Source organism: Cydia pomonella, chromosome 6 (genome assembly GCF_033807575.1).
Source record: "Cydia pomonella isolate Wapato2018A chromosome 6, ilCydPomo1, whole genome shotgun sequence".
Taxonomy (NCBI): Eukaryota; Metazoa; Arthropoda; class Insecta; order Lepidoptera; family Tortricidae; genus Cydia; species Cydia pomonella.
In genome coordinates, this window is record NC_084708.1 from 1,916,809 (window position 1) to 1,941,784 (window position 24,976).

The following is a 24,976-nucleotide window of genomic DNA, read 5'->3' on the forward strand; positions in this document are numbered from 1 at the left end:
TGATATGTTGTTACAAAGAGGGAGGGGTGAATCACAAACTTTGTGACGTCACTAACATCATCATTAATCGATTTTTTTATTCGTTGTAATTGTTGTAAAGTTAAATAACGATAAGCGGGTTATATGTATTTGTTTAATTTTCTTTCCTAATCGGCATTGTGTTATAAAAGTACTAATATTTCTTTTATCAAAGATATTTTGATAAAATATTAATAATACCTAAATCCAATCCAAAAAATGTGACGTGAATGTGAGGGATTTGCCAAATGTGACCAAGTGTGACAAGGAGGGGGGAGGAGTCGAAAAACCTATAAATTCGTGTAATGTAATTGATGGATGACCCCCCAAACATCTTTACAAAAATATATTTACAAGCCTATAAGACACTGACAACAAGGTAGGTTAGAATGGACAACTATTTTAGAAAATCTGTATTAAGTACCTACATATACACACAATAAAGAAATTCAATTGAATTGAATAAGGTCGTATAAATATATTTTTGGAACGTTGGCTTGTCAAGGTATTTGTGAACGTAATCGTACCACAGAATAAATAACAGTACGTCAGCGAGAAGCGAGTAAACCAGAAACCAGCGACCCTACCGATTTGCGAGAAAGTGGACTCGTCGTATGTCGCGGAGTTTTCTCGCCTGTCGACTGTCGCGGCCATCATTTGCTCGCCGTGCTGCAAATGCAAACGAGCGAGTTTTTTTCTTCGCAGGTAGCTAAAAAAGAAAGTGTTATACTCAGACAGCAAATTTAAGAATAGTTGACTACCTGGTGGATGTGTTTGAGTAAGTATAGCCGGTCAAGCAAGTTTTTGTCAGTAGAAAATTTTCTATGGTACGATTACCCTTCAAGCCTACATTTTTTTAAATTTGCCGCTTTTTTTCTACTGACCAAGTAATAACTTTTAAGTTGAATCTCATATATCTATGCTTTTAAGTCAGTTTTTAAGTGTACTCTGAGAGCATGACGTTGTTCGGTAGTTGCTTTTAGTAAAGAGATAGCTGGACTTTAATAAAATCCACGATGGATTTCCGGTTGTTGATTAAAACATGGTTAAACGCGTTTCAAGATTAGTTTTTCATTAGCTGCATACTTCCAAGATGGTTCACTGCATAATAAGCTATCAGTCTTACTAAACAACATTAATGAGCAAAACACAAAAAAATATTAACGAAACGTCTTCGCCATCTTGTATCTCAGCGACAACCTGACAACCAATATATTATTATACTTTTTAGGCAACCATATGGGAAGTCAGCTCTTCGCCATTATTTTAATTTGCCGCCTTTTTATTTTTACTGACAAGGTCGCTGTGCAAAGTATACGCATCATGCATTATCGAAACGCATATTTTAATGACATTGACAGGTTGACAGCGCAATTTTAAGGTTATGTTATTGAGACCCAAAGCAATATCGGTTTTCATCGCGAAACAACAAATCAAATCATATAACTTTATTATAATATTTCTTACGCATAATGACAACAATTTGCAAGTATTGCAACGAGCCAGAGAACAAGCAATACCGGCCCGGCCTGATCTGTGATACTTGTATATGTTTCGTACATTTGACTTGTTTACGACGGCAAGGTACGCCGGGAGACTTAGCTTGCGATGTTTTCTTCGATTTCACTTGTGGGGAATGCTCTCCGAATAATAAGGAAGTGTTTTCAAGGAACAGATTTCCATGGTAAGGACATTTCCAAGTGTTTTTCTGTCCCAACTCGATTAGCCACTACTAGTTGGGATAAACCATTTTTAACTACGCGCCACTCTACAGAACAACGAATTCCACGTAATAATTAATCTATTTCATCTATAACACACAAAATAAAGCCAGATGGAAAGTGACTGAAGAAGGAAAGTGACAGTGAGTGAAGAAGTGCTAATAAATAATATAAAATTCCCATAACTAGGATACGGGACAATGGAGCCCTTAGCTTTAACTCAACATAGGTATAGAAATAATGTGGTTAAACAGAGATTGTGACCATTTGTGTTGTATCCAAGCAAAAAGTCCCACTTTGTCGCTTGCCATAAGGAAGCTTTGACAGATTACTTGTATAAAGATACATGCAAATATCATCCTTATTCGCCGTATTCTACAGTAATATTGATATACGGGACAAGAACAGGACAGGTAAAAATATGGGACGCAATATTTAAATACGGTGATAGTCCTGTATAAACAAGTACTTTGTTAGTGGTATGATTTGAGCTGTTATCTTCTAGCTACATATTAATTATAAATGCATTTAAATAAACCTTGGTTTCCTGATGGTTTTATTTTGTTACTTAGTATCTGGGGTCACGGTAGTGCTCCCGCCAAGACGAGCAAAGCCAAGTGCAAGGGCACTACTTACCTTTTCTCGAAATGATTTGTCTTTTTTTTTAAATACCAGTAGCTTCTTATATTAAACTATTTAATTTGTTCATCAGGGTGAGTGTGATCCTGCTGACGCTACACCATCTAACCACTAATGCATACGGCATCAGCAACCACGGATTCTTCCACTACAAGACACACATCTGTTCCTTCATTGACCGTAACTGGGGCATACTGTTTGATCCACAATTGTAAGTACAATTAATTTTTTGGTTCAATAAGTCACAAACATAAAATTTTAAATATTTTCTTCCAATGTTTGTGCTATTACATATTTGCATTACAGCAGAATAAAAGGTATAATTTGTTTCGGTTTTGCTCTGAACTCTCATAAAAATGCGAACATGTTAACAACTTTATCATAACCTTAATAAACAAGACGGCCGGCTGGCCACATAAAGACACCAACATCAGACGAAACCTGTTTTTATCTAAACTGGTTAATTTGACAAGAACTTTATGGAAATGCTCTCGTAAAAACCGGTTTGAAACAACGGTTCTACCAACAAAACCAAAATTAAAAGTCTTGCGCCAAGTACATATTAACGGTTTGGAAATTTAACTGGTTTCCCAGCCTTGCCTTAATGGGGGCCATCCATTATTTACGTCACACGAATTTCTACGTTTTTTGACCCCTCCTCCTTGCCATATTGGCAATCCCCCCCCCAGGTGTGACGTCATATTTTTGGCAATTTTGTATTCAACGAAATCGGCAAATCAAATTAGGTATTATAAGGTTTTTTTAAATTAATATTTTATCAAAATATTTTTGCTCCCTCCCGCTAAACGTGTGATCTAATTAATGGATGACCCCAATGGAGTAATGTCAGTATATGGATTTAAAATATTTTCTGGTTATGTTTTCAGCAAACAGAAAAAGAACTGGGTAGGCACTATAGCTGGCTCCCTCTCAGTGTACAGCAATATCATCTTTCGCTCCGGCTCAGCCATATTAGGGGAGACGGGCTGGTGGCAGTTGCAGCATGCATTCTCTCCAGCTGTCGCTTCACATATCAGTAAGATACACATACATAATTTTCGCATGCATCCACTGCTCTATGCATGCATTGCACACTACTTTTCTGTAGTATGTTTTTATATTAGCTAATATTTTCGTTATTTTTCTTAAGTTAGATTGCTTATAACATGAATATAATTATCATGTAATAAAAATAAAAAAGCCTTTATTTCCAAATTTCCCTTTCTTACATTAGAAGTTTTGCTACTATTTATTTATTTCATTTGGACCCCTCTTCGAGTGTAGGCCTCCTCCAACTCTCTCCATTTTTGCCTGTCTTCCGCGACGAATTACCATCCTCGTATCCAAAATTTCACTTGGACGTCACTTACTCCCCTTGTTGCACAATGTACTAATTAAATACAGGCAACATCCCCATTGCGGCTCTTCAAGCCAACCCAAAAAGTAATACTTATATAATTGTTAGTTTTCTAGCTGGCCCGGCTTATCCTTTGTCTAATGTTAACTAAAACCGCGCGTGCCACTTACCTGCAAAAAAAGGGCCGGGTAACTTTGAGCGGTTATTTAATTAGAACTCCTATGGTAACTGAAATAAGATTCAAAATGAACAAATGGAAAAATGATTTGTGAATTCTTGTGTGGTCCCTATACGGGTACTGAATGCCGGCGAGTCGAACGTTACCGAACCAGTCTAAAATGTGTCCTTGATATGCGGAACAAAGGCGCGTTATCGGAGAGCGCATCTACACTGATTTTTTTAGCGTTGGACTAGCCCGCGCTCAGGTGCCAATTAGAATTATATGACCCTTTTTCTTGCAGGTAGTGGCACGCGCGGTTTTAGTTAACAATAGACAAACGATAAGCCGTTGCGGGCCAGCTACAAAGCTAACAACTATACCTGTCTTGGACTTGTATCACTCAAATTAAGTTTTGTGGGTCATTGACGTTTGAGTATTGATGCTACTGCAGTCGGTGACATTTGAATAGTTATGTTTTCTACTAACAATAACTGGACTCATCTCTTCAAAATATTGCGTAATTTGTTACAGGTTTTGAAATTTAGTGACAGACGAAAGAAACAAATGATGATTTTTTTTTCAGTCCAGGAATTAGCCAGAGACAAACCAAAAGGAAGGCCTCGAGGGCAGGTGGCTCTAGACATTACGGTGTTCTCTGAGAAGGTCATCGAAATGGGTAATGTCACAGATCATATAATACTAGTAGTAATGTGTTTTAAACGATTATTTTTTGTTTAAAAAGCGTTTATTTAAACAAAATGAAGAAAATATGATGTGACACATAAAAATAAATAAATATTATAGGACATTAATACACAAATTGACTAAGTCCCACAGTAAGCTCAATAAGGCTTGTGTTGAGGGTACTTAGACAACGATATATATAATATATTAGTACATTACGATACAAGTGCGAAAAATAGGAAATTCGAAACGAGTGGCGATAAATTAAAACACGACCGAAGGGAGTGTTTTAAATCGACACGAGTTGCGAATTACCTATTCGCACATGTATCGTACAACGTTTTACAGTACATATGGCCCTTTAAATGTTCGACACAGTAACATAATATGCTACTTCTCGCACTAGTGCTATAAAGTAGCCCCATATGTACTGTAAAAATATTTTATAAATACTTAAATACATAGAAAACACCCATGACTCAGTAACAAATATCCATGCTCATCACACGAATAAATGCCCTTACCAGGATTTGAACCCGGGACCATCGGCTTCATAGGCAGGGTCACTACCCACTAGGCCAGACCGGTCGTCATATCAATAGTTATTTGTGAAACAAGAGACTAAATTATGTTTCCGTACATAAGTATACTTCATAATACTCACTGCACTATGCACGAACCTTAAGCATAGTGGGAGCTCAAAAGGCACCACGTACCTTGTAGTGTCCTGTACTCCTGTCGCACTTATTTTTGTAAAAAGTAATTAAATGTTGCATATAGCGTTGTTGTAACACGGGCATTACGTTGAACTTAACCAAACATTTGAAAACTGTGAAACATATCAATGTCATTTCGAACATCAATTGTCCGAGATACTTAGTACTTACGTTTTGTAGCAAATGTATTAACTCATACTAAACACTAATCAATATGTAAAGAGGCCCTAAGCCAAGTGTACACGCTCGTAAGGGCCTTATAAGAAAAAAAAAATTATCTCCGAAATGGAATTAATTAGAATACCGGTGTCTTTGAGAAAGTTACTTAATTTAAGCTCAGGAATGCACCCTTGAAATTAACGGAAATAAAAAAAAACACGGTGTATTACGATTGTATAATATATACTATTTTGGTAAAATTACTTTTCAAATCAGATTTTTATAAGAAGTACCTAATATACTTACTTAAATTCTTCTTTTTGCTGGTAACATGTGTTATGACTTGATTATGCCTTAATAACTATTTACAAGCTTTTATTTACTTTCACCTGACCGTTGTCTGTTTCTAATCAAATCTTGCAAGTAAAATTTGATCCACTTCCCGGTTTCCGATTGAGCTGAAAATTTTCATACATATGTAAGTCGGGTGCCAATGCAATATTATGGTACCATTGAGCTGATCTGATGATGGAGACAAGAGGTGGCCATAGGAACTCTGTGATAAAACCCAACCTAATTGTGTTTGGGGTTTCTAGAGAATTGTCATGATGAGTATTAGTTGCCTGTGGAAAGAAAAGTACAGTCAGCGATAAAAGCTAAGACCAATTTTTTTAATTTTTTGCCAAAAACTTATTTTATAAGTATTCTTTGTTTTAGGCTACAAAGAATACCTAAGAACCGAGGAACCTCAGCTCCTCATCGAGAGGCCGGCCAAGCAACGTAAATTAGACCTCGACTACGGGACCAGTTTCTACGACCAACTCGAATCTGACTCCAGGTACAGCAACGCAACTGACCATTTTAGACTTTATGTCGTTCCAATAAGGGTGACAAACGAGCAGTGAATTGTGTCAGCATGTGTAAAAAAATGTATTAGGGGTCGTTTAGGGGGAGGGAGGGGGTCAAAAAAATGTGATATGTTGTGACAAAGGGGGAGGGGGAGTCACAAATTTTGTGACGTCACTTTAACATCATCAGGAACCGAATCTTTTTAATTTTTTTATTCATTGTAAATTTAAAGTAGTTTTTGGAACGGTTTTGCGTTATAAAATTGCTATTATATACTATAAAATATTTTGATAAAATATTGATAACACCTCATTCGAAAAATGTGACGTCACACCAGGGGGGGTTGCCAAATGTGACCACGTGTGACAAGGGGAGGGGTCAAAATTCCTAGAAATTCGTGTGACGTAATTAATGGATGACCTCTAATAATTTTATATTTTTGAATGACCTCTTAATCATTTTTTATTTGCTTGGAGCAGGCAGTCGGTGGTAGAGGAGGCTACCGAAGGATCGTGCTCGGATGACGCGCGGCTCGACTTCGTACAGCGCTACGTACCCCCGGTAATACATTTTTTTAAATATTACTTCGGTGGCAAACAAGCATACGGCCCGCCTGATGGTAAGCAGTCTCCGTAGCCTATGTTCGCCTGCGACTCCAGACGAGTTACATGCGCGTTGCCGACCCTAACACTCCGCATCCTCGTTGAGCTCTGGCAACCTTGCTCACCGGCAGGAACACAGAGTAGGGTCCAGTGTTATTTGGCTGCGGTTTTCTGTGTGCGGTGTTCGGTTTTGTTGGGGGGGGTGAGTTGATATGTCCGGAGACTTAGGTGGGACCTCCCTGCGCCCATGTTAAAACAAGTTTATTTAATCGTATGGCATTATATTGAGGGCAATCAGAGTGTAGCCTTGAGGTTGCTAAGCCAGGCAACTAAGCAAAACAAAAACAAGTCTGAATGTATTTAAAAAAAAAATGGGGAAAATACACTAAAAATTGGAAAGAAGTAGAAAAGTATAAAGAACTTGTGAAATTTTCTATACCGAAAACCCTCTCAAAATGTTTAATGGGGAACGAAATTTTCAATGTATTTTTGTGAAGTTTCCCGAAATGTACTTTTTAAAACATTCCGCAACTTAATATTAAATAAGCAAACATCAAATCTACAATTTATCCTATATTTCTAGAGCGACTCATCAAGCGTGCACTCCCTCCCTGCGCATCAGACGATCTACTACGATTCGGACTCTCGCAGCGTCTCCCCATACAGACCCGAGCCGCAGCCCGAGCCACCCGAGCCTGAGGAAAAACCCGAGAAAAAGAAGGTTAGCCAAAATAGTCCACCAGATACTCTAATACGACACGCAATGCAAGCAAGAAAAACCCGATCAACCCGAGCCTGAAGACAAATCCTAGAAGAAGGTAGGTCGAAATAGTCCACCAGACGCTCTCATACGACTTATAACCCGAGTAACCCGACCAACCGGAACCTGAAGACAAGCACAAAAAGTAGAAGGTAGGTCAAGATAATATCACCAGATGCTTTAATACTACACGGACTCGCGCAGTGTCACACAGACCCGAGCCTGAAGTTAAACCCGAGAATAAGAGGGTAGGTTAAAATAATCCACCAGACGCTCTTTTACGACGTGGACTGCACAGACCCGAGTAACCCGACAAATCACAACTGAGTGAATACGTAATCAGGTAGGCAAATCCGTAATCGGGTAAGTACATCAGTAATAACAGGAGGTGATGAGGAGGGATGAATGCCATATAGGAAAAAGAATGTTAGGAATGAATGTTGATGGACGGAGAGCGGATGGTAGACCCAAAAAAACGATGGATGGATTGTGTGAAAGAGGATATGAGAAAGAAAGGAGTGAGTGCTGAGGTGACGAAAGATAGAGGAGAATGGAGGAGAAGAACATGTTGTGCCGACCCCACATAACGTGGGATAAGGGCAGGAGGAAGAAGAGACATCAGTAATAACAGGGTTTCAAAAGGTTTTATTTTTTATACTACGTCGGTGGCAAACAAGCATACGGCCTGCCTGATGGTAAGCAGTCTCCGTAGCCTATGTACACCTGCAACTCCAGAGGAGTTACATGCGCGTTGCCGACCCTAACCCCACCCCCCTCGTTGAGCTCTGGCAACCTTACTCACCGGCAGGAACACAACACTATGAGTAGGGTCTAGTGTTATTTGGCTGCTGTTTTCAGTAAGGTGGAGGTACTTCCCCAGTTGGGCTCTGCTCTAGATCTGGAATGATATCCGCTGTGCCGTGCCCTACCACACAAGGCAAGATGACATTCACATTGCCCATACCTCTCTTTTTCTTTCTTTTTTCTTTTTTTTTTGCTTGTTTTGTTATCATAAGCCTCATCATTGTATATTATATATAGTTTGTCAAAGGGCTATCTCATTTCAATCATAGACAGAGGGAGTCATACTATCTTTGTCTTACACTAGTACTAGCATCCAAAAGAAAAGGATGAGTATAGTTTTTATTGTTCTTATTTACTGACAAATTGGTTTGACCAACTATATTAAGTATATTGATAAACTTTATGTTTAAGGTTGAGGAGAGGCGAGAACTGGCGAGGGAGTCGATGTTTTCTAAACAGCCGAATAGCTTGGATTTGCCGTGGGTCGAGCAAGAAAAATATGAGGTAAGTTCATTTAAGACCCACAAATTATGAGGTAAGTTCATTTATGACCCACCACATATTTGATCAAATTTACAAATATTTATTTGAAATAAAAGAAAGTTTTAGAAATGTACTGCGAGATAATAAATAAATAAAAACGTAACAAAGTGGATATTCCAATATTTCCGAGTGAAAACTCGGATCACATAAAAAAAATCTATTTATAGTATCCTAATTTTGGGATTTTGACCATATTCCATAGCTAAAGCTAAAAGTCGAGATGTTCGGAAAAATCCCGGACTACTGTAGCCGTACCACGAGTTGACACTGGACGTTTATGTTAACGACTGCGTAAACTCCATCGCAGTCCATCTCAGGAATGATGTTTTGGTGCGATAAAGAGGGAATGCGATCGAATTCACGTAGCCGTGCTGATCACAAACATAAGGAGGATCGCAATATTCATAATACATAAACACGACCATCAAGGTTTTTGTCCAATAGGAAATATTACGCGCAATTCTGCGTAGGGGGCACCACTACCGCAATCCATCACAATACGAGGGTCTACCACGACACAAGAAAAACAAAATTTCGTTATTACTCTTGCGTACCTATTCGGGCGATAAAGGCAGACAACCTTCGAGCAACATCGGGAAGGGAGACGGCATTCATACTATTTCCCGTCTGCCGAAACATAGGTACAACTGTACCTATGGCGGTGCATGTTGTGACTCGTCCGTACACAAAAAGAGATCGAGGTGTGCAAGATTTGTCTTTGACGTGTCATTTTCTATGTATTTGTGTCGTCATAACAGATTGTGTATGTAGTGAGTGAGAAGTGCGACTGTGTGCACGTTTCCCCCGCAAAAAATGGAGAATGATTTGTTCGGTGAGATATCACTTAGGCTTCTCCCTTCCGACGTGTCGGAAGCCGGTGTTGCTCGAAGCAGACAACTAAATTTCGTAAAATTGTAAACAAGACGCTTTGATACATCAATGTCATATTTTATTATCTGTGAAAACTTGTCAAAAACAGTTGAAGGCACAGTATAAGTTACTCTATGGTACGGAAGGTGGAGGTAAGGAAATAAATCTCCATGTAAGTAAAAAGTGTCATCTAAAAACCTTAAATAGGTGGCGCTACAATACCTAGAATACTTCAACAAAAAAAACAAGTCATAGACAGCGTACTTCACTCCGTCAATAGCGCCTAGGTTCTTAGCTACTCTAGCGCTACTCTGGAGAGATTTGGAACTATTATTTATAGCTGACAGCTGGACACTTTTGCAACAGTCATTTTAGATCAGATATTTTTGTTCAAAATCATACATGGCCTTATTGATTCTCCCAATCTTTTGTCTAAAATTCCAATTCGATGTCCTGATCGGCGAACTCGCTCCACAAGCCTATTTGCAATTAACTTTGGTCGTACTACATATGCAAGAAATAAGTTCTTAGCTAGAGCGTGTAGAACTTATAATGAAAAATTTTCTGATATTGATATATTCCATTTATCATTACAGCAGTTTGTTTCTGCAATAAAATGTACAGCTAATAATAATATTGATTAGTTACTATATTTCAGCATACTTGCCAATTTGTTAATATTGTTTTCAACAGTTAGTGTTATTTGAGTTTTGCATGTTTTAATATTAATATTAATTTCTGAGCAACATATTTATTTTATATTATTATTCATTAGTGGAAACTGTTTGGCTTATGAATGTGTTATCTGATTAACTATATGTGTTGTTTTTGCCTGTTTGTTTCCCAAATATATATAATAATAAAAAAAAAAAAAAAAAAAAAAAAACAGTTCTACCATAAGAGATGTCACTCCTCTTAATTCCACACTCCATACTCTATGGGTTACGATAAGTGAGTGCTACTCTGGCGGTAGAACATTTCAGTAATACCCCCTATTCCAGATACAAAAAGACCTAGTCGAGCTAACACAATACGAAGAGGTCCAACTGCTCAAACAAGTTGAGAACCTGATCCCCAAAGTGAAGGACCCCAGGAAAAGGGCCCATCTCCACAGACTAAGGGCCAAACTGGCCCTTCGCCGTCTCAAAAGACATAAGAGGCTGCCGGTCTTCGATATGGATAAGTAATAATAAATAATAATAAATAAATATTATAGGACATTATTACACAAATTTACTAAGTCCCACAGTAAGCTCAATAAGGCTTGTGTTGAGGGTACTTAGACAACGATATATATAATATATAAATATCTATAAATACTTAAATACATAGATAACACCCATGACTCAGGAACAAATATCCATGCTCATCACACAAATAGATGCCCTTACCAGGATTTGAACCCGGGACCATCAGCTTCGTAGGCAGGGTCACTACCCACTAGGCCAAACTGGTCGTCGTCAGTAAGACTAACAATAAGTTAAACTTTATTTATACATCCCAGATGCTAATATGTGGCGTTCTGTGTGTAAAGCAAAGAAAATTTGAAATAGAGGTGGATTGCTAAACTGTGGAATGAACTGTCGCCTGCGGTATTTCCGGACCGATACGACCTTCAAGAGAAGAGCGTACTCCCATCTTAAAGGCCGGCAACGAATTTACAAACCCTCTGGTGTTGCAGGTGTCCATGGGCGGCGGTAATCGCTTACCATCAGGTGATCCGTCTGCTCGTTTACCTCCTCTACCATAAAAAAAAATTGTCAAAGAAAACTTTGTAGCCACAGTAAATTTACGGCCATCTTTTACACATGATTAAAACTTTTAGAATGCCATTTGACGATAAGTGGCGACATCTTATAGATCAAAGACCAAAGTTATGACGGCATCGTTCCGAGCGATGGCGCCACAACCTTAAGCCGAAGCCCGGTAAGATGGCGCCACTTTTTGATGTTTAGCAAATTTAACACATATCAGTGAAAGAATAAGGCTGAAAGTCAAATGGCGTTCTAAAAGTTTTAATCGTGTGTCTAAAGATGGCAGTAAATTTACTGTGAAAAGGAACTATTATTATCACTTAATAGTATAGAGAAGTTAAAGAAGGAACTATGTTCTTTAGAAAATGTTTACAATGATGTAAATTCAGAGCGGGCCCGGCTCCAGGAGACGGTTGACAAGTTTACTGAGTGTAGTGCAGCATATGAACAGGCCTTGACAGACATCAACTCATTAGAGAGAGCACTGCACGACGCCCACGAGCAAATCTACGAGCTACAGGAGGCCCAAAATATTGCTGCAGCGGCACACACTCAAAACTTATTCGAGGAACTGGTCCGGCCCAACTCACAGTTGGTTGCCGCTCCAATTGAAAACCCTGTTGTTAGTATAGATTTAATCAATGAATCCACCACAAGACTAGTAAATTGCAGCGGAAACAAACTCAAAAAATATATTAAATTAAATAGAATGATTAAAAAAAACCAGAGATTATCAAAAATGAATAAATTGTTTTTTAAGAAATTGAGATTTTGTAAAATTAATGTTAATTTAGTGGATAAGTTAGACTTGTATTCTGTTCAATTACAACATAGTAAACTACAGTATGAAACTGACACACAGATTTTAAAATCAAAAGTTCAGAGTTTGGAGGATTCTATACAATCCCTAGAAACAATAAATGAGAGTTCGAAAAAGGTGATTAATGAATATTCTTTAGCCATGGATGATTTAATATCCCAGATTAAGCACAATTCAGAGCGGTTTGAGTCGCTGACCAATGCCCAGTCATGTGCATGTAAGCAAGCGACTGGACATTTGTTGACCAGTGTACTCGATCCAAGCCTGTGTGACAGTTTACCACAACAGCAAATAAATGATAATAGCTCCTTCCACACTCCACAACAAAGCACACCTAAACCTAATATTATTATGTATTGTGATGAAATTGGGAGCAATATGAGCTCATTTTTAAACTATCACCTAAAGGGACTTAGTACAATCAGCAATTGTCTGCCTCACAGTAGCTTTGAAAATATCTTAAAACAAATTTTAAATGACAGTAATATTAATTCTAAGACAACACTGCTAATTCTTATGGGTAATAGGGGAAATGTGAACAAAAATAATTTACTTAAATACTTTGAACAGTTAAATTCACTTGCAGTGCATGAAATTATTATTTTCACATTCCCCTATTGTGAGCAAATGTCAGAGGCAGAAAATAACATTAGACATAAGTTGAATATATCTCTATATAATCTTTGTACATATAGTAGTAAGTTTATCATAATTGACACTAACAAATTTGTTAGTAAATACCATATGCCTATGGTGTTTTTGACTAAAGGTAAGTGTTACCTTTCAAATTATTACAAGAGACAAATAGCTTTATCGCTATCCTATTTACTTGACATTTCTGCCAAGAATTTGGCAGACAACTCTGCTCCTATTGAGCAGCCCAGTGTGAGCTTGGAATTGGTTCCAGTCATAACCAATGATTTAAACTAGCTGTTAAGACAAAAGATTCTGTCTCTGGCAATTTAGTTTTAAATAAATATAATGAAAAATACTGTAAACATGGAAAGTATATCCACCTGGTGCATCAAAACATTCAATGTATTAGAGGAAAAGATTTACAGATTGAACTTTTTATGAACGATTTTTATGTTGATATTTTATGTATTACTGAACATTGGTTAACAAATAATGAATTAATGCCTCAATTTAATAATCATCAGGTGGGAAGTTCGTTCACCAGAATTAGTTCCATACATGGTGGGTCGTTAATTATATTAAATAGTCAGTTAAAATTTAAGGAACGTAAGGATATTGTATCCATGTCTGTTGAACGGACTATAGAACTAAGTGCAGTAGAATTGGAGCAATTTATTGTTGTCTGTGTGTATAGGCCGCCATTAAGTAATTTTGAAATATTTGAAAGTGTAATGGATTCTGTGCTACTTAAAATATCATCTTCTAGTAAAAAATTATTTATATGCGGCGACTTTAATGTAAATATTTTGGAGAATTCAACAATGTCTTGTAGATTGTTGAATCTATTCAAATCTGGTAATCTCAACCACATGTTTATGGAGCCTACTAGAGTGACTGCTACTAGTGCAACCTGTATAGATAATATTTTCACTGATATTGTTCCTATTACTAAAAAAGTTATCAGTAATTTAGAATCAGACCACTTAGGTCAATTAATGGTATTTGAGACATTAAGGAAAAATACCTTGAGAAAACAAATAACTTTTGTACCAGTAACCTCGGACCGCGTAGAAAGAATGAAGCAAAGTTTAGTTCAGGCGCTACCCTTTTTGTCTTCCGATATGGGTCCAAATAGTATGTATAATTCATTCTTTCACACTTTTATGGATCATTATAATGCGATATTTACTTCAAAATCGGTCGTAGTTAGTGGTGCATCAGTTTTTAGTGAGTGGGCTACTGCGGACTTACATCAACGAAGACGTGCACTGTATGCCTTGTATGAGGAACGGCGGTTTAACACGAGTGATGAATTTAAAGAACATGTCAAGCAATATTCGAAAAAGTTTAAAATAGATTGTCATATAGCTAAGCGAAATTATCTAAGTCAAAGAATAAAAAATAGTACCAACATTATTAAAGCAACCTGGAAAGTAATCAATGTGGAGACTGGTCGCTCGAAACACAGAGTGAATGATTTTAAACTAAATATTGATAACAAAATTATAGATTCCAATTTAGAAGTAGCTACAGAATTTGAAATTTTTTTCACTGACGTACCAGTTTTCACAACTAAGGATTTAAATTCATCACCCTCATCTGCTGTTACTCTATTAAAAGATAACGCTCCAGAGTGTTGTGGAGATTTTCATTTTGAACGTGTTTGTACCTCCGATGTAGTAAAGGCGTTTAATTCGGTTAATGTCAAAAAAACGAATGACCTCTGGGGAGTCTCTGTCCATGCTGTCAAATCCTTAGCAGAAATTATAGCGCCTGACTTAGTAATTATATTTAACAACAGTGTTGATTGCGGCGAGTTTCCTGATTTAATGAAACATAGTAAAATAACTCCTTTATTTAAATCGGGTAGCAACTCTGACCCCACTAACTTTAGACCGATATCTGTGCTACCAACGTTCAGTAAGATTTTTGAAAAATTAATTCTTTCTCAATTAGTACGACATTTTAACGTCAATAATTTAATGCATAATAAGCAGTTTGGTTTTACACGGGGTCGCTCGACAACCGATGCTGGTGTTGAGCTAATTAAGCATATCTTCGATGCCTGGGAGGAGTCACGAGATGCTATAGGTATCTTCTGTGATTTGTCTAAGGCCTTCGACTGCGTTTGTCATGAAACATTAATCAGGAAACTACACTATTATGGAGTTAGAGGAGCGGCACTGGATTTACTTAAGTCCTACTTAAATGGTAGAATACAAAGGGTCGATGTGAATGGACAGCGATCACCGGGGTCATTGGTCTCTATGGGTGTACCACAGGGGTCAATATTGGGACCTTTCCTGTTCCTTATCTACATAAATGACTTGCCATTCCTTGTAAAGACCCACCATGATATAGTATTGTTTGCAGACGACACTTCACTTATTTTCAAAGTCAAACGACAGCAACAAGCTTACAATGATGTAAACGATGCTATTTCTAAAGTAGTAAATTGGTTCAATGTTAATAATTTATTGTTAAATGAGAATAAGACTAAATGTATTAAGTTTGTCACTAGTAATGTAAGGCATGTACAAACAAGTGTCATTGTGAAGGATGAGGAATTGGAACTAGTTGATAGTACAGTTTTTCTTGGTATAACTTTAGATTCTAAACTCCAGTGGGGTCCCCATATTGCTACTCTTTCGAATAGACTGAGTTCTGCAGCTTTTGCAGTAAGCAAAATCCGTCAGTTAACTGATGTCAAAACAGCTCGATTAGTATATTTTAGTTACTTCCATAGCATTATGTCATATGGTATTTTACTGTGGGGTGGTGCTTCAGAGATAAATACCATTTTTGTTCTGCAGAAGAGGGCTATTCGAGCAATATATAAATTGAACCATAGAGACTCACTGAGAGATAAATTTAAGGAAATTGACATCATGACAGTGCACTGTCAATACATTTATGAGAATATTCTGTATGTGCATAAAAATATTGCCGATTTTAAGAAAAATTGTGACATTCATAATATTAATACTAGAAATAAACATAAGCTCGCCGTGCCCTTCACTCGGCTCCATAAAATTAAAAAATCATTCATGGGTAATTGTGTGAGATTTTATAATAAACTTCCAAACCATATTACTGAGTTACCAATTAATAAATTTAAGAATCATGTAAAGCGTAAACTTATTTCTAAAGCTTATTATACCACACAAGACTACATGAATGATAAAACAACGTGGGATTAATTGTGATTCGAAATGATTAATTATTTATTATATTTGAATAATGATGATGAAATGGATATATTCCAATGCATGTATTTCCTTTGTTGTTTTTATTATATTTGTTTGACATTTAGAATTTATTCTAGAAACAATCTAGACAAGTATTTTTTATACATTTTTTTTGTATGACTGTATTTTGTGAAAGTTTTAGTATTAAATTTGATCTATGAATTATATTCATTAGTATTATATATGGAATAATATTTACAACATCAATAAATTGCTCTGATAATTAGATTAAGATAATTATATGTAATACTGTCTTACTATTCATAAGTGCTTGTTGCTAGGCCTACATGAATAAAGTATATTTGAATTGAATTGAATTGAATTGTGGCTCCAAAGTTTATATTGACAATCCACCTCTATTTCAAAATCTCTTTGATGGTATAGTTTGTATTTTTCTCCGTGAGCTTCTACGGATTATCGTCTTATCTATTGTTTAAAAACCGCAAAGGCGCGTGCCCCTATGAAAAAATGGTCGGGCCGCATAGGTAGCGTTTATTGAATTACTACTCTATTGAGCACGGAATAACATTCATTACGAACTAATACAGAATTCTAACAGAATAGCTGTCTGATCTCTATTGGTGCGTCTAAGGTAGGCGACTAAACGCTCTCAAACCAGCTTAACTTGTGACACTGCGATCCGAAACAAAGATACGTATTCGAAGACCTCGCTTGCACTGGTAAGGCGAGCGCACGGCTAGCTAGCGCCAAGGAAGCAATGTTATGTTTCTCGAAGAGCAGGTAAAAAACAGGGCCGGATTTTCACACCAATATATTTGGGTGGTTTTACGTTCTTTAATTTAAAGAGATAAAACATAACACTATTTAAATAGTAGGCACACATCTAACAGAATGGGTTTGTGTAATTACAATAATAACGAGATATACTCATTTTTATAATCAACTGTTTAAACAGTTGTTTGCTAATTTTAAACTTTAAACAGGCTAATTTTAAATAAACAATAAAACAATGGTAAAATAGTAATAAATATGTATATCCATTTAACAATCCCGTACTACTAATGTTAAAATAGACCTATATGTTATAATTATGTACACTAAAATAAAGATATTATTTACAATAGAGTACACATTTAGTAAAACATTTATACAAATTTATATTATGAGTCAACAAAAAAATAAGTAACATATACATAATAGTGTATGCATAAAATAAATAAATAAATAAATATAAAACAAAATATGCATATCGTTTAGAGTCAAATCACGCTAACTCTTTCAAGCAAACCATACAAACAGTGTCAGTTTGTTAGAAGTCTGAAGAGTTAGCGTTATTCGACTGTAGGTAACATCACAGAAAACAATTTTAAAATAGTTTTAAATATATACCTATATATTATAATACATAAAAATAAAGATATAATTTTATAATAGACTACAACATTTAGTAAAACATTTAGTTATACAAATTTATATTATTATTATTTTTAAGACTGTACTAACAAAATAAGATCATTGTTATCTTGAATGAATAAATTAACATTACCGACCACCGGTTGACGACCGGTTTGGCCTAGTGGGTAGTGACCCTGCCTACGAAGCTGATGGTCCCGGGTTCAAATCCTGGTAAGGGCATTTATTTATAAAGTTATATATAGCTACACAATATTGTACGTATGAGTATATCTCGTTATTATTGTAATTACACAAACCCATTCTGTTAGATGTGTACCTACTATTTAAATAGTGTTATGTTTTATCTCTTTAAATTAAAGAACGTAAAACCACCCAAATATATTTGTGTGAAAATCCGGCCCTGTTTTTTACCTGCTCTTCGAGAAACATAACATTGCTTCCTTGGCGCTAGCTAGCCGTGCGCTCGCCTTACCAGTGCAAGCGAGGTCTTCGAATACGTATCTTTGTTTCGGATCGCAGTGTCACAAGTTAAGCTGGTTTGAGAGCGTTTAGTCGCCTACCTTAGACGCACCGATAGAGATCAGACAGCTATTCTGTTAGAATTCTGTATTAGTTCATAATGAATCTTATTCCGTGCTCAATAGAGTAGTAATTCAATAAACGCTACCTATGCGGCCCGACCATTTTTTCATAGCGGCACGCGCCTTTGCGGTTTTTAAACAATAGATAAGACGATAATCCGTAGAAGCTCACGGAGGAAAATAGAAACTATACAGTCAGCATCAAAAGTAACGGATCAAATAACGCTTCATAAGTATCTACCATTCTGTAACAGCTTAACAAAAAGTGATGTCTTTAATATAGAACAACTAAGACTGTAAAAAGATATACTTTTGAATGTGAATTTTAGAAATTTATCTATATTTGGAAAAGTTACCTCGGATGTCAGATACTTTTGGCGCGTTGTTTCATCCGCTACTATTGATGCTGACTGTACTTAAATGACAGATCGATTAGACTGATATAAATAAATAATAAATATTATAGGACATTATCTCAATGTATTCGATATAACATCTCATTTATTTTGACAGGGCTGTTAAAGTGCTGTCAGGCCAAGTGCCAGAAGAGGTTCAAGCTGTCACTAGCGTGGAACGAGTGCTCGACAGGTTCCAGAGATCGGTACGTACATACATACGTACTTGGTATTCTTGGTTTCATCAAATTATTGGGATATTCGTGGCTACATTCGCTGTCAACGAGTCAGGCTCAGTAGCTTAGCTGGTAGAGGGGCGGGCTGATATCCCTGAATCACGAGTTCGTGTCACAGCCTAGGCAGTTAATATCACCATAGTTCCTTTATTTCAATAGTATTTATGCAATCGTAATATAATAGAGAGCTTTACAGTACGAACGAAGCCTGCTGAGTTGCCTAAGTAAGGCACGAGATTGAAAAACTTGATTATATCACTATTGTATACAATACTTTTTCTGCGAGTCAACAAAAATAATACTTTAAAGTAATAAAATTTTATAGATAAACAAATCAAAAGTATACAGTTATTTAAGATACGCGAGCAGCCGCGATACCTTCATACTCGTACGCGCCCCGGCCGCCGGGGCCCGGCGGTGGTCGGCGACACCTTCTCGTAACTCATGAGGCCCTGGTACTTGCTTCGCGCTAAATTCTATTTTTAGGCAGTTTTTTCTTGATTTTGGCCACCGTAGCCTATGGAGACAACATCCATAGACGACCGGTCTGGCCTAGTGGGTAGTGACCCTGCCTACGAAGCCGATGGTCCCGGGTTCAAATCCTGGTAAGGGCATTTATTCGTGTGATGAGCATGGATATTTGTTCCTGAGTCATGGGTGTTTTCTATGTATTTAAGTATTTATAAATATTTATATATTATATATATCGTTGTCTAAGTACCCTCAACACAAGCCTTATTGAGCTTACTGTGGGACTTAGTCAATTTGTGTAATAATGTCCTATAATATTTATTTATTTATTATAGACTACAAGCAACCGTTTTGTAGTCTATGGATGTTGCTATAATAAGGGTGTCACATGTGTGTTAATGACTTATGATTCTTTCTACTATACAACCTAAAATAAATAATAAATTTGAGCTATCGTTTTGTTTCGTCCTCTTGACCGCGGCGAGCTGCTATTCGTCAATTTCATTATAGTTGACTAAACCGTTTCGAAATGAATATTATAGTTGAGTTGGGAGCCCATAAATGAAAAGTATCCAATTACAGTTTGGTATACGAAATCATAATTCAACCATTACAGTCGATGAGTAGAAAAATGTTTTACAGTACATATGGGGCTACTTTATAGCACTAGTGCGAGAAGTAGCATATTACGTTACTGTGTCGAACATTTAAAGGGCCATATGTACTGTAAAACGTTGTACGATACATGTGCGAATAGGTAATTCGCAACTCGTGTCGATTTAAAACACTCCTTTCGGTCGTGTTTTAATTTATCGCCACTCGTTTCGAATTTCCTATTTTTCGCACTATATCGTAATGTACTATTTTGTATTCCAGTACCTCCACGACAACCTCTGCGGCACCATCCTGGACACAACGTACGCGGTGACCGTGCTCTCCCACATCGAGCCGTCGCCGTTCCGCTCCGCCTACACCAACGCCTTGCTCAAACCTTTCATAAGAAGAGATACTGAAAGTAAGCCCTTGTGGCTGAGACTGACTGATGAACTGCTGAAAAAAGCCAACAGGTACGTAAACACGAAATTTTATAGCTAGGAGCTTTATCTATCTCTGTATCCTTAGGTATTTAAATGAAAGTAATCAAAATCTACCCTCAAATGGCTCCTTGAGCCAGTAGATGAAAACATTACATGATCAAATAATGTAGGTTAAAGTTAATCAAATTGTTGCACATTTTTGAGATAAATAACTTACCTACACCTTGTACCTAAGATGGACTACTTACCTACATATTTACCTAATACATATTTGTACCTATGAACTGCTGTAAAAAGTAATGAAATAAACGTATTTTCGTAACGTAAACGTAAAGTCAGGTCGTTCAGTGACAGATCCAGGCGGTTTTGGATTTGGTTGGGGGAGCGTTCAAGTATGACGTAACGCAATTTTTGGAGATTTTTGATGACGTAATACTTGAACGCTCCCTGGTTATCCAATAAATGTTATCATTGCCCGAAAATATACAAATTGTTTGTTTACTTTTATTTAAATACCTAAAAATACAGAGTATTGAGCAGTTTAGCGTAGCAGATTGCAGAGGATGAGAGAATTTAACTTTCGTTTACAACGTCTCATTTCAACATTAAAATAAAACAACTTAAACGAATTATACGCGATTATTAGGTTTAAATGGTGTATTTTTCATGTATTTTTTGTTACAGAAAAGTCCCAGATTACAAACTACCGGCTCACGCATCCATCGACTATTCCTACGTGCGTCCACACCACATAGCGGCCGTCAACAATCTGTGTGCGCAGTTCTTTTGGCCCGGCATAGACTGTGAGTGACATAGTCCATATAAACTCATACATTACAAACTGACGCTCGCGTCCATAGACTATTCATACGTGCGGCAATACCACATAGTGGCCGTCGTCAATCTGTGTGCGCAGTTCTTCTGGCCCGGCATAGATTGTGAGTGACATAGTCCATATAAACACATACATTACAAACTGACGCTCGCCTCCATAGACTATTCCTACGTGCGTCCACACCACATAGTGGCCGTCGCTAATCTGTGTGCGTAGTTTTTCTGGCCCGGCATAGATTCTGAGTGGCATAGTTCATATAAACTCATACATTACCAACTGACTCTCGCGTTCATATACTATTCCTACGTGCGTCAACACCAAATTGTTGCCTATTAAATTCTAAAGGGGCTTACCGTACCTAAGCTTTGTGCACATCAATAGATACAAAAAATTTTATTACAATAATAAATAAATAAATAATGGACATTCTTACACAAATTGACTATGCCCTACAATAAGCTCAAGAAGGCTTGTATTGTAGGTATATGGTAGACAACGATATATATATATAATATACAAATACTTAAATACATACAGAAAACACCCATGACTCGGGAACAAATAACTGTGCTCATCACACAAACAAATGCCCTTACCCAGGACCATCGGCTTCATAAGAATTTACTTACCAAATTCGTGGTATTTTTTCAGTGACCGAAGCGCTGGAATACCCAGAATTCAGCTGCGTAGTAACATACAAACGACTTATCATCGGTTGCGCGTTCTTAGTGCCGGCCGACGTGGCTTACATCTCCTTCATATTAGTGCGGCCGGAGTGGCGGAGGGCTGGTATCGCGACCTTCATGTTATATCACTTATTACAGGTCAGTATAACACATAGAAATATGATGGTATGGTATCACACATAGAAATATGATGGTAGGGTATCACACACAGAAATATGATGGTATGGTATCAATACTCAATATTTTATTGCGATTTTTTATTTTATCACACAGAAATATGATAGTATGGTATCACACACAGAAATATGATGGTGTGGTATCACAAACAGAAATATGAGGGTATTGTATCACACACAGAAATATGATGGTCTGATATCACACACAGAAATATGATTGTATCGTATCACACACAGAAATATGCTGATATGGTATCACACACAGAAATATGATGGTATGGTATCACACACAGAAATGTGATGTATTGTGTTAATGTGAAAATGCCCAGCATAACTAAGTAACAGTACATTTGTTACAGACATGCACAGGCAAGGATGTCACACTGCATGTGTCGCCGACGAATCCTTCCATCTTCCTCTATCAGAAATTTGGATTCAAAGTGAGTATGACGTGTTCTTTTAGGGTTAGATCTTGTTTATAAAAATATTGGCAGATTAGTACAAAAACAATAGCTCATATGAATAAACCCATGGAAATGGATAGGACATACTATTCGAAGAGGGGAAACGAATAATGCTACCATAGCTTTCGCGTGGAAACCGCCGGATGGAAGCTGTGGCTCCGGACGTCCTGTACACTCTTGGCAACGGTCCGTCCTAAGAGAGCTATGAGCGGTCAGGTTGAGCTGGAGCAAGGCCAGAAGGCGAGCTGAAGATAGGAAGGCGTGGCGCGAGCTTGTGAAGCTTTGCACCTTTGGGGTGCTTTAGGACAACAACAACATTCCCCACATTGACTTTAATGTTTAAACTTTTAATTAGGTAGGATCATGTAAATAAAAGAGTATATTTATTCACAATGGTTTATAAATAAAGCCTTCAGTAATAAGATAATCATATATCTTCCTAGTTTTGTTTACATCTATCTTGACTATCCGTCTAGCATCCAGCAATCTCAGGTAACCTAACTTATTGTTCTCCGCAATCAGCTGCTCCTTGATTTCCAAGTAGTTCCTTGGAATCAACCTCAGATTTGAACACAAAGTCTTTTCAGAGTCTGACAGGTGAAGGAATCCTGGTAAATCAATGATTTCTAATGGATTCATTTGCCGCTTGTACTTTTTGACTTGCAAATCTTTTGTGAAGCAAACTTTGCTACTCATTTTCACTGGTGACTGGCTCTCAAACTTTCTTTGCATTATCATTGTATTATATTTTTGTTCTTTCATGACTATGTCATGTTCCTTTTTTAATTCTTTATATAACCTTGCACAGTTCAGTGTCCTGATCCCATTCCTTCTATACTCTATTAGTTTAGTTATCCATTGTAACAGCTCAGCTTCCACACCGAGTGACTCCATAAATGCATCAAATTGCATACCTGTCATAAACTGCATGAATGCCAAGAGCCGTTCAGACTTGTGTCGTGTTAGAATTCTATCAAACCTCTGCACCCATGATATGAGTTTATTTGGCATGATCAAGCCATGATTCTGTATTATTTCATAACGTCTTTGCCTTTCTTTTAACCTAGTATTTAAAGCACTTACTAAAGACACTTTTAGAGCATCCATACATTCATCATTCTCATCATCGGAATAAGTATCTTCAATATTGAATATGCTTTCCGCATTATGATCATAACTAAGCTCGAATTCTGACCGGTATGCATTGTAGCCGGCTAAATGCTGGTCACCCTGATTATTCCTCGGTGGATTAGTGCTAATATCCATACTGTACAAATATGGTGTCACTATCTTAGGAAATAAAGACTGTTCAGTCTCCGGCAACAATTTTAGCTCCTTATACTGGACATTCTCTATGTAGTATTTCTTGTAATGCTCATGACATTCCAATTTCGATCTACTGTGCACCATTTTGGATATCTCCTCCCAATTACCATACCCATATGTTGATAAGGCTGACAACAGCTTGCATTCTTCTTTAGACGACCAGTTGCAATTGTCGAAAAGCGGGAAGTCGTTTTTTCTAACCGCGTATTTGTGGTTATTTTTGTGTGCACCCACCTCTTGTCCTGTGGCGAAACAGCTCGTACATAAACTCGCGTCGCATTCGCAGCATTCTATGTAAGGTTCGTTAGCATTTTCCCCGCAAACAGCGCATTTTGTTAGTAAAATATCATTCGACATCATTGTTCGCAGGTGGAGGAGCTAATTCAGGATTTCTACGAGAAATACTATGACATCGACTACAAAGGTTGCCGCCACGCACTGTTCCTAAGACTTACTAGATAAATAAACGTATTTTACTGATTTCTCTGTGTTTTATATAGTTTTTCGAGAAAAAACAACACGCCCGATGCAATACACTATCAATAAACACAATCTATTTATTTCCACTGATTGACAGCTGACTAATGTAATGTGACTAATTGACGACTTTGACGTGTAACTGACAGATGAATTACCTGTGTTGCTATTATAAAAAAAAAAATTAAACTTCATTATTTTGATTTCATGGAACAGAGTAGACTTAATTCTTTAACCTTTTAACCGATTAGAATTTTTTAACGCGCGTGCTCGTGTTGCCGCCGGTACCTGGTACGAATTTATTTGTCTTATTTATCAGACTGCGGTGAAATGAGTTGGATATTGTACGTCTTATGACTACGGCGGTTAAAAGGTTAAGGTGTTATTATGGTTTCTAAAATTATAGTAAATAAAACACGATGTTGTAGGTACCTTTTGCAATATAATTTTAACTTTCGAATATTACAAAATGTTGTCACTGACTCCGGGAAGATGGCGCTAGTATAATCTGGTACGTCCCACTTTGTCAGTAGAAAAGGCGGCATATATAAAAAATGTAGGCGTGAACGGTTGAA

At 37.1% G+C, this 24,976-nt stretch overlaps 2 protein-coding genes across 2 annotated transcripts; one reads left to right on the forward strand and one right to left on the reverse strand.

Moving 5' to 3' along the window:
• Positions 1-1,393: 1,393 nt before the first annotated feature.
• Positions 1,394-24,404, forward strand: LOC133518616 (cysteine-rich protein 2-binding protein). Its single transcript, XM_061852288.1, has 15 exons — positions 1,394-1,702; positions 2,452-2,589; positions 3,266-3,414; positions 4,479-4,571; positions 6,172-6,292; positions 6,783-6,864; positions 7,489-7,626; positions 8,881-8,973; positions 10,884-11,065; positions 18,812-18,899; positions 20,277-20,467; positions 21,122-21,240; positions 21,924-22,096; positions 22,494-22,574; positions 24,294-24,404. Exons 1-15 carry the CDS (start codon positions 1,491-1,493, stop codon positions 24,384-24,386), a joined length of 1,953 nt encoding a protein of 650 aa, XP_061708272.1. The 5' UTR covers positions 1,394-1,490; the 3' UTR covers positions 24,387-24,404.
• On the reverse strand, positions 22,971-24,300 carry LOC133518622 (transcriptional adapter 2A). Its single transcript, XM_061852295.1, has one exon. It carries the CDS (start codon positions 24,282-24,284, stop codon positions 22,986-22,988), a length of 1,299 nt encoding a protein of 432 aa, XP_061708279.1. The 5' UTR covers positions 24,285-24,300; the 3' UTR covers positions 22,971-22,985.
• Positions 24,405-24,976: the final 572 nt, after the last annotated feature.

What these genes read in the sequence shown, in the direction of transcription:
- LOC133518616 (XM_061852288.1), top strand. Translation starts at nt 1,491, where the DNA reads ATGACAACAATTTGCAAGTATTGCAACGAGCCAGAGAACAAGCAATAC. An exon ending in AGCTGTCGCTTCACATATCA is followed by an intron (nt 3,415 to 4,478) that starts GTAAGATACACA and finishes TTTTTTTTTCAG; the next exon opens with TCCAGGAATTAGCCAGAGAC. An exon ending in TCGAGCAAGAAAAATATGAG is followed by an intron (nt 8,974 to 10,883) that starts GTAAGTTCATTT and finishes CCCCTATTCCAG; the next exon opens with ATACAAAAAGACCTAGTCGA.
- LOC133518622 (XM_061852295.1), bottom strand. Translation starts at nt 24,284, where the DNA reads ATGATGTCGAATGATATTTTACTAACAAAATGCGCTGTTTGCGGGGAA.